The 9,963-nt window shown below is 48.0% G+C and overlaps 2 protein-coding genes across 2 annotated transcripts; both read right to left on the bottom strand.

The window, feature by feature from the left end:
- LOC135392672 (E3 SUMO-protein ligase PIAS3-like) lies at nucleotides 1-3,347 on the bottom strand. The gene is made up of 2 exons (XM_064623394.1): nucleotides 2,701-3,347; nucleotides 1-1,018 (listed from the first exon to the last, which is right to left on the bottom strand). The coding sequence occupies exons 1-2, from the start codon at nucleotides 3,295-3,297 to the stop codon at nucleotides 695-697; spliced, it is 921 nt and encodes a 306-aa protein (XP_064479464.1). The 5' UTR covers nucleotides 3,298-3,347; the 3' UTR covers nucleotides 1-694.
- Nucleotides 3,348-4,627: 1,280 nt separating this feature from the next.
- LOC135390545 (lysosomal Pro-X carboxypeptidase-like) lies at nucleotides 4,628-8,305 on the bottom strand. Its single transcript, XM_064620239.1, has 8 exons — nucleotides 8,045-8,305; nucleotides 7,891-7,992; nucleotides 7,649-7,830; nucleotides 7,352-7,509; nucleotides 6,906-7,075; nucleotides 5,848-6,003; nucleotides 5,605-5,792; nucleotides 4,628-4,832 (listed from the first exon to the last, which is right to left on the bottom strand). The coding sequence occupies exons 1-8, from the start codon at nucleotides 8,303-8,305 to the stop codon at nucleotides 4,628-4,630; spliced, it is 1,422 nt and encodes a 473-aa protein (XP_064476309.1).
- Nucleotides 8,306-9,963: the final 1,658 nt, after the last annotated feature.

Raw genomic sequence — 9,963 nt, 5'->3', positions numbered from 1 at the left:
TTCATCCTTCGTAACCAAGACAGTTTTCAAGACTGGTGTTCCTGTTCGAAAAGCAGAAGGGATGGTGTGTTGGGGTGTCGAACGAATAAAGAGGTCAACTTACTCCTTACTTTGTTGCGAGATTAAAGTAACATTTTCCTGACTTTGAGGCAAAAGGCACAACACACAGGACAGAACACAAGGGAAAACTCCTATGCACTGGCGTAGCCAGAGAAGGGGTTCTGGGAGTTCACCCCCCCTCCCCCGAAATGGTAGATTTGGTAATGCATTTGGAAGAGGCTAACCAAGGTGGAAACCCTTCTCTCCCACGTAAAGTCCCCATAGAACTCCTTCCGCTGCACCGTGTACCATTAATGACAATTTAACGTCGATTACGATTAGGTATACTTCACATTACAAACTCGTTTACACACCTATCATATTTTTCGCACAAAGGAAAACGCAGTCAAAGTAAATATTCACTCTACATACATCGCTCATTCCCGCTAAGACGTCGTTGATTGCGCTTAGTCATTATTTACTACTAAATTTAGGTTTTCCGCATAAGCAAACTGCAGCACAAATACTTCGTCTAGAGCGTGTACCCATCCGTTAAAAACTACGTCCACCTTCAAGTGCTACAGGTTGCAAGCTCATAAATGCTCAAGTGCTGAGAGAGAGAGAGAGGTGTTAAGCGTAAGAGAGCGAGAGTATGTTAACTATCTTCCGTTAAATCGATGGTCTCGTCGAGAATGGCAGTTGACACAAACGAGTCGTCCGCCAATATCACGGACCATTCTTTCGCGTCAACGGCAGTCCAGCTGCCGTCTTCGTAGAGCTGTACTTCTGCGCAGGACGAAGGCACTTCCTTTAGTATCTCGACCCAAAGTTGGTCTATTTCCAGGTCCGTCACATCGACGATACGGTAGCACACGGGACAACGCCATACGCCTGGCCCTCGAGCTGTCTCGTTGGTTTTCAAGTAACAAATGGCGTCGAAACACTGCAGGTGGTTGCAGGTGATTCCTCGACAGGGTACCTGGAATAGTCGATATAGTCTTCAAAATCCTACAGAACATACATGGTGTTTATTTTTAGCCTTTAAGTAAGTTTTGTAAAAAAGACAAAAAAAAAAAAGACAATGAGAGCAGCATGGTCGAGTTCTAGGGCCTGACGGATATCCTCTGGGAAAGGGGGGGGGGGGGGAGGGTATAACTACCAGGTAATTAATTACCTGAAGATCATTTTTAATTAGGGGGTGTATGTTTATTAAGAAAACAAAAAGGAAAAGTTAGCCAGGGGCAAAGAGCCGGCTTTTAATTAGGAAATTTCGTGCAAAAGCGAGATAACCGATTGAGAGACTATCCTCGTTGAATGCCGTTACACGTTTAAAAAATTCTGAAACAAGCACGTGCGTGAAAATATCCATCCCCGAATTTTGATATGCAAATGAGCCGAAACGGAAAAAGCGCGCCTAAGGAGCGCATCACCTTCGCTGACGGATGCTTATCTGGGCCGGAAAGGCAGCTTATCTGGCCAGCTGAGCGGCGCACCTGCTCCAATCATCTCCATTGCTCCAAATCACGTGGCCCTCTGACGTAAAACGAGTGCTGTGTACTCCCCGCGTTCCCAATCGCCGCTGTTTCGACTCATTTGCATATCAAAATTCGGGGACGAATATTTTAACGTACGTGCGTGTTTAAGTATTTGTGAAATGGCTCGCAACTAGCATAGTCTCTCAATCTGCCACCTCGTTTTTGCCCGTAATCCCCTAATTAAAAGTTAATTAATGAATTTTAGGTAATTAGCCATCTTGTAGTTACACACTTTCTTTGAGAGGATGTCCGTCTGGCCGTAGAATTCAACTGGAAAAAGGATACCTATACTGCTGTCATAATTTTTGTTTTGTTTTTATAAACATTCTGTAAAGGCTAAAAATGAACACCCTGATGTCATTGCAAACGACGTGTGTCACACTACACTCTCCCAAGATATTGTTTCTTTCTGCCAACCTTAAAACACGCACGCACACACGCGTTTCCCTCTCCACTCTCTTCTCTGCCTCCTCACCCTCTCTGTACCCGGAATCGGTGCCAGGAACGATCTCCCCCACTTTCCACGCCTGGGAGGTTACCCGGGTTCGAATCGCCGCACCGGCTCTGCTGTCTGCGCTTTTCCCCTGAGTTTTTCCGGCAGAGTTTCCAGACGAATGTCGACACAGTTCCCCCTGAAGTCGGCCCAGGACGCATACCAACCCCCCTGTCCCCTACACCTTCCTACCATCCTCTCCATCTGTCCACGTCTGTACGCCGCTCATAGCCACAGTTGCATCGCGGTGCTAACACGGAATTTAAAAAAAAAGCATCCTCTCCCACACCTCTTCCTCACGTAAGTGTCCTCCGTAGCGGGACGCGAAGAATTCCGAGAAAGGGGGCGACCGAATCAAATCATGACATAGTTGAGACGAGGTGAGTGGGAACGCCCCGGTGTCATCAAAATGTCGTCAGACCGACAATCGCGCATGCGTCGCTCCGCGCGGGAATTTCAAACGGTGCGGATTCCAATGATTTATATACTGCCGGTAATAAATTTACAGCGCTCAAGTAGCCGAAAAGAGAATCGGGGATTAGGTAAATTAAGAAATTGATTAAAACCTACCAGTACATGCCTGTAGAAATCGAATTAGAGTCCACAATGTTGCAACATTGAATCGTATCTCACCTGAAGTCTGGTTCTGCTGAGGGGACAGCTGACAGACACGACAGCCGTCGTGGCAGAGACTTCGCTGTCCAAGCTCGTGTTGATGGTCTCCGCTATTAGGGACTTACTTCTTTCCGCCGAATTCATCTTCTTGCCCAGTTGGTGCGCGCGTAAGAGCTCACCAGCGGTGGCGCGTTTGACAGAGTCGATGGACACCAGCACCCCTCCTTTACCAGACATTGCATAGTGGTCTATTCGAAGCCGGTTGGTACCGTGTTTGAGGAACGGGGTGACGTTTACGGTCCCCACGGTACGCGGTAATGGTATACCGTTGATGGAAATGGGCAGAAAAAGTTCGTCATCGGCCTTCCCAATATCGAAGGTCCGAAGGAACACCAGCTCTTCCGCGAGGGGTAGCGGTTTACCGGACTGGGTTGCAGGCACGGCAACGTTCCGAAACACTGGAAACTTTGACCACCTCGTCACCATGTAGCTGTCCAATGTACGACGGATAGTGTAGAAGGGCGACAGGTCTCTCTGGGCTTTGGAAGCATCTTTGGGTCCTTTGCTGGAGGTGGCCATCAGCGCTGTTGATCCTTGGTTTGAATTTTTCTGCATCTCGCGCCACTTACAGCCGGCGATGCACGCGCTTTCTGGCTGGCTTTGTCTTCGACTACATGTTACACTGCGGCTAAAGTTGGAAACGCATGCAGGATCAAAAGAAATAGACCTTTTTCGTATTGCCAACTGTAGGATGGGACAAACGAAAGCTTGCTTACATCAGAATTCAAAAATATAGTACTGCTCTCGCCCTAAAAACGAATAAGAAATAGAAAAAGTAATAGACATTTTTAGAAAAGCACGCAGGGGCTCATGGGAATTTCCAGCGTCTCAGAGCATTACGAGACGGCCAGAGGCGGATGTAGAAGAACAAAAACATCCCCGGTGTGCGCAGCAGCAGCGGCGTCAGACGGGCTAAACCATAACGAAGCAGACGACAGAGCAGTGTCCCTCAAAGTTCCCATGCTGCTTTGCGCTGTGCGCTTGGTGGCGCGCGGATCTTTGAAATACCGTCTATTGAACGCTGTATTTCGTTACTTTTTGTTCATCCGTTTCATGGCCCGCCCTGTGGCCATGCATGGTAACTCTGGGCACGACCTTTCTTTGGTGCAGAGGCACCGCTTGTGCCCGTGGTTGTGGGTCGAGTACCCCTTCACCTGTCATCCGCTCTGTCGACACACAGATCACGCTCCTGGTGGCCGTGCTCTTTGACTAACTTTTAAAACAGCAGGGGTCGTACGTGTAGCTGCTTCATGCGATATAGGTAACGCTGCTGCTAATAGAGAGTTTTAGTACACCGTACGCTATCGTCTTCGCACACATAAGGGATAGCGTTGATAGTGGTTCTGCGCACACGCGAAGGTCCCTTTCTTTTATAGGCATGCGCAGAGCGACGAACGCTATCCCTCACGTATGCAAGGGCGGTAACGAACGATGCACTAGAACTCTCCAATACCGAAATTTCAATCAGATCCCCCAGATGACCCAGGAAAGAAAGATACTTCACAGACGCAGTTCCCTCATCGCCATGTATTTCATGAGTATTTACATGCAGTGCAACTTACAAAATGAAAATAAATAATGGTGCGTCGTAAATAAATACTATAGTACTCTCCAAGGCATTTGCCGCAGCTTGCGATACAGTAATCTGCAATTCAGATCTTTTTCTCCGACATTACGTAGTCCTCTGAGAAATCGCTGGCGTGACCGGTACCTGCCGAATGTGTGCAAAACGCGTGTGCCAAACGTGTATGTCATACTCTTTCCATTTTGCTTTGTGTCTTTCCTGTCCTCAAAACTACCCCGAACTGCGGCATGTTTGGTCATCTGCAGTCGATGTCTTCCAACAAAGGCAATCCAATGGCAGACAAGGAGGACATTGTCCGGCTCATCCGAAGATGTCAAATCTGGGCATGAGCCACCTCCAGAGGACGCTCTTGACCCTAGTCCTTGCCCAAGCAACAGAGATAGGATCGTGATCGTTGGGCATCCTCAGATCCAACATGTATGCTCCGTTCCGCACCGATATTGCCGTCAGGGTCTCCGTGCTCTTGGACATGCCTCCGTCGTGCCAGGGGTCACGCATGTTGTTGCTGCGTGCGAATAGGCAGTTGGTATCTCATCCATGCAAGTGAAATATTTTTTTTTTAGATTCATGGTCGCTAACCCTTAACAAGTTCAGATCTTTCACAAAAAAAGAAAGAAGAAGAACTGTTCTAGCAGGTTGTCTTATGAGGCACAGTGCACCTTATTTACGAGGGATTATGCTGTAATTACGTACTCTTTTAGGCGGAATATATGCGCTTCTTAAAAATAATGTGTGTCGAAGTACTTGGTCAACACGCGTGCCAACGCTATTGTTGAGAAGAATTAGGAAGGTGCAAAAACCGGGAGACAGTGTGCAGGTGACTGACTGAGTGTCTGTCATCGTTGTTCTTATTGTAGTTAACTATTTTTGTTTTTCTATAATTGATCTGGAGTAGCCGGCCCTCGTAATGAGTGCCTCTTCCTCCATGTATTTGTTTTTTTTCTTCTGTCTTTCAACACAACTCAACTCGGGAGACACAGACAAATAGACACGAACACACGAAACACTCAAAATATGGGAGAACTCCCAACGTCCGCTAGCGAAAGACAAGTCAAGACAAATGGGGCTATGATTGTTTTGACGATGATGAATGATTACGTGATTGTGCCGCACACCAGATGAATGGATAAACAGTACTGGAGCAGTCGTATAACTGTGGAGCGCACTGCAAATGTCGTTGCCCGCTGTAGCCGGTTGCGATAGCCATAGCCATATTTGTCATAATATTGTCATCAAGCTACACACGTACAGAAGAATAAACCCCGTGCGTTACTCACGTAAATACGAGGTTGGTGGTGCTACTCATGTCGCTGCCTCCGTAAAGCATCTTAAGCCTTGACGGATCAGGCGTGACGCCAAACCTCTGCTGGCACCTCTTGGCTAACTTCTTCAGATCCCAAGCCTCAGGCTGGAACATGTCGCTTACTCCATCCGAACACGTGGGCATTATCAGCTCGGTACACGTCTGTGAGCGTGTTGGTCAATATTGGACAATAGCATATACGATGCAAATATCTCACCTGAAAGCTCCACCCGGAATGGTCGCCAGGCACCCCATCTACGCTGTAGCAGGCGGCATCTCCGGTGCTGTTGTACAAGATGGAAGCTGCTTTATGCAGGCTGGATATGAGGTCTGGATCTGTTTGCAGAGGGTTCCACAGGAGTCGACAAGCTTCCTGTTAAAGATAAACGGAGGCTTGTCACGGGGGTTTGCCGTTCTCGAGCTCTCCATTGTAAGCAGCGTTATGAACGGTAGCAGGTCACGTAGAAATGCAAAATTATCAAATAGATCAAGGACATGTAGAGGGACTGCGCTGTAGCGTCCCGTCGGTGATGAACTTGCGTGAAAGTTGCCAAATTTTGGATGGTAAACGGGCTGATTATGCCGAACATGGTTCATGGTTCGGGTCACCAAATGTATAGAGGAGATGGTGTTCCCCTGCAGACCCCTTTTCATAACTGCTTATGCGCATGCTCTGTGGTGCCGATGACGTTGGGAGGGCCGGACCAAGGTAGTAGTAGTAGTAGTAGTAGTAGTAGTACTAGTAGTAGTAGTAAACTTGTCCTATCCATTTTGTGTCAGGCTGGGCTACGCTTGCCTCCAGTAGGGGGCCCGCGAGCCGCTGGGAATCTCGAAGGTTATCTGTGTACTCTATAGATGGCGCTGGATGGGGCCGACGGGAGTTGTTTTAGAGCACGCCGAGGGTGGTTCGCTGGAGAGCCGCTAAGACACGACGCCAATGTGAAAATATCCATTACAGATGCTTCGACGCCGAGGTACGTACATTGCCCGAAAACGGTGTCTCCGAACATGTAAATTACAAAGTATTGAACCGGCTCACGGATGGTGTCGAAAACCGAAAGTATTCTTTACGCGCGTTCAAATTGTGATATAAATATATCACATAACCATCACCATTAGTTCCTAATCCTTTATATTCTGTGCTGAAGAACACGTTGTTATTTGATAGTCGAAATAAGGAACTAAACGAGAAATAGCTAGTCTTCCAATTTGGTATAAGGTGAGAGGGTATTTGTTGAGCAGGATGCTGTAAGAAATAAGAAGCAGTGGGATTACCTTTACGGGGTGGGGAGGAAGTTTTCCAAAGAGATCCGTTTCATACGGGTAATCGAGCATGGCTAATGTCTGGTAAACCTCCCGCAGCCACTGCTTGAGGACAGGCACGCTGTCCGGGGTAAGTCTCTGGCAGGCGTGAAACGTGTCCGTCAAGAACTCCAGGCCCGTGTCTGAAGTCAATGATAAACTACATAGCGTAGCATGCAAGGGTGATTTCCATGCATGTGCAAAATGCTGCAAGCTTGAAGTTGTTAAGAATCATTCCGCTTTGAATCGTTGACAACCAAGGAGATTGGCACTGATAGTTCAGCTGTTCGAATGACCGTCTACTGCGAGAGAAACAACAGTGACTATGGGGGGGCATCAGTCGCGCTGCCGTTATTTTGGCAGTGACAGGGGAATGCGGACTACATGTCGACTATACTATATGTGGACTATATGTTTACCTGTCTCAGCCATTCTGTCGATGATTCCCCAGGATCGCCGGATGCTCTCCACACAATTGGACGAATGAGTCCTGTAGTTTTCGGTGATGGCCTTCAGGAACTTTCCACAGGGTACTTCGCTGCTGTAGTACCCGATTGGAGCACTTGACGCATAGGCGCTGTTCAGGAGACACAACAGTGGGTGGAGTTAAAGAGCCATGGGGCTCCTCAGCTGAGCAGCGTCCAAAACTGAGTGCTCCCGCAGCGCCATGCGACATTGTCCCAGAGCTTTCCAGGAGAGGCGCGTTATGCTCTTACCCTGTGACTAGGTGCGGGTACCTCCTCCTCATCCAGACAGCTAACATGCCGCCGTATCCCCCTCCGAAAGTCACCACTGGGCTCTTCCTCGCTCCGGGCACCGTAGCCTTGATGTGCTGGATCAGGTGCGCAAAGTCGGCGAGAGCCTGTTCCGTCGTCAGGTAGCCGCGTCTTTCTCGACCCTGCATTTTTATTCCTTTTCTCGCACTTTGTCTTTCACGCATATAACGAAAGCGCCTTACGCTGAAGGAGAGCTCGCCGTAGGGCAGAGAATCTCCGTAGTAACGATGCTCCGCGAACACCAGCATAGCTTTGAAGTCTGGAGCCCAGTTGTACATCACACCCTGCGAGATGGGCCGTTATTGGATGACACTTCTAGCGAGGGAAGAGACTTACCATCTGATTGGCTGCCACTTCGATGTTCATCTCGTTTCCGGTATAGAAGAAAATAGGACCGCCTTTGCGGTTCCAGTGCTTGTCGTACACCAGGTAGCGCTGGCGGAAGACGTCCCGCTTGCTGAAGCTGAAGTGGTCCACCTGATACGAGGAGTTGAAAGAAAGGGCGGACGTGAAGCATACCGCACTCGGGAACCCGTTAGAGCGATATTTGTTATTATGGACACGGATACAGCGAATAACCTGGACGTGTGGTGGCATTACTCTCGCTCGGAACTGTAGCCGTGTTTGCAATAGAATACTGGCCCATTTACATTTTTTTTTTTTCATTATAAGGACAAACAAAACGGGTATTTCGTCTTCACTAGTGTGTGACAAGAAAATCCACATCACTTGCACCAGTTACATTGGTGAAAAGCTCTTGGAACGACGATGATGGTGATGATGATGATGATTCCGACGAAAACAATTTATGTTACAATTTATATAACAAACGCAGTGCATTTATTCGTGGCTACCTCGTGCAGCTTTTTTCTTTTCTTTTCTTTTTTTTACGTCCTTTCGGCAAATCGTGCAGGTTGTAATAATTATCACCAGGGACCTGAAAGGCTGAAACAGAGTGCACGTTTTTACTCTTACACATTCTTCCAGAACGTTCGTTCGTAACCTGCAGCTGGGTGGTAATTCGCCACCGTTACACTGCACTGAACCAATGTGGTCCGTCCAATATCACATCATCTAGGGACAGGGCCGGTTCTAGGGGTGTGCGGGGCCTGAGGCAAAGGCACATCGAGGGGCCTGTCTAACACGATTAAGTGCATACTTGATATTTAAAAAAATTAATCCTTGGTTGAGGAATTCGAGCGCGGGGCCTATGCAAGCGCGGGTCCTAAGGTGGTCGCCTTACTCGCCCCCTCCCCCCCCCCCCCCCATCGCAGGCCTTGTCTAGGGACTACGAGGCGTTCGACCATAATACCTTGTTTCCCTCATGCGCTTAGTTAATTTCCGGTTGTACGAAATAAACATAGCCTGTACGACTGCTAAAGGAAAGCAACGCCCAGAGCTACTCCGAGAAACAACGCAGAGCGCAGTGCCTGTGTAGTATGTCTATATGTTTATTGTTCAAGTACTTGTGAGATATCAATGCTATAGCAGCTTGATATCTTACTTAAGCAGGAGACTATTTTACGTTGCTCCAGGATGGCTTCATACCAAGCTACGGAACGGCGCGAAAGTAGCGATATTAGACGACGGAGAAGCTTGGGTGAACGGAGGTCGTAATACATAGGTAATTGGAGGTATAAATAATGGCAATAAATAAATAAATAAATAATAATAAATAGGTACCAATTGGAGTAGATGCACATGTAAGTTGAGTCCGACCACATTTGTGGGACGACATGCTGCACGTTCCGCAGGGTAGGACTGCGGATAATTTGGACCACCTTTCTTTTGACGCGCGCCGGAAGTCTCCGACACGCGGTGCTGGACGCAATGTTTACTAACCACACATTGCTACCGTCATCGGCGGGGTTCCAACCGGCGATCTTTGGCTCAGCAAGCCGACAGGCTACCGACTGAGATATCGATGAACCATGAGGCTCACAATATCATGTGCTGCGTCCAAGACTGGTAGGTCACTACCCGATTGAATTGGCAGATTGTATGTCAGCTTGCTTTATGCCACAGGTCCTACACTAGCGTCCTTTATCAGCGTCCTGTGGCTACCACGGGGAAACATCCCATGTCATCATCACCTCTTCATTTATTGTTGTTGTTGTCCTTGATCAGTGTACTACATTATCGAAATGCCTCTTTATAGTCGTACTATTTTTGTTAGGCCCGAAACGTGTTCAGGTACTGCAGGATGCAACACGCTATAATAATAATAAAACACACTGACCTTCTGCTTGATATAA

The sequence above is a fragment of the Ornithodoros turicata genome, chromosome 4 (assembly GCF_037126465.1).
Source record: "Ornithodoros turicata isolate Travis chromosome 4, ASM3712646v1, whole genome shotgun sequence".
NCBI classification, from domain to species: Eukaryota; Metazoa; Arthropoda; class Arachnida; order Ixodida; family Argasidae; genus Ornithodoros; species Ornithodoros turicata.
The sequence above is the reverse complement of the archived record's forward strand: the minus strand, read 5'-3'. Positions and strand labels throughout refer to the sequence as shown.

What these genes read in the sequence shown, in the direction of transcription:
- LOC135392672 (XM_064623394.1), bottom strand. Translation starts at nt 3,297, where the DNA reads ATGCAGAAAAATTCAAACCAAGGATCAACAGCGCTGATGGCCACCTCC. An exon ending in TCAGCAGAACCAGACTTCAG is followed by an intron (nt 1,019 to 2,700) that starts GTGAGATACGAT and finishes CGACTATTCCAG; the next exon opens with GTACCCTGTCGAGGAATCAC.
- LOC135390545 (XM_064620239.1), bottom strand. Translation starts at nt 8,305, where the DNA reads ATGCCACCACACGTCCAGGTTATTCGCTGTATCCGTGTCCATAATAAC. An exon ending in ACGGCGAGCTCTCCTTCAGC is followed by an intron (nt 7,831 to 7,890) that starts GTAAGGCGCTTT and finishes ATAAAAATGCAG; the next exon opens with GGTCGAGAAAGACGCGGCTA. An exon ending in ACCACCAACCTCGTATTTAC is followed by an intron (nt 4,833 to 5,604) that starts GTGAGTAACGCA and finishes ATTCGCACGCAG; the next exon opens with CAACAACATGCGTGACCCCT.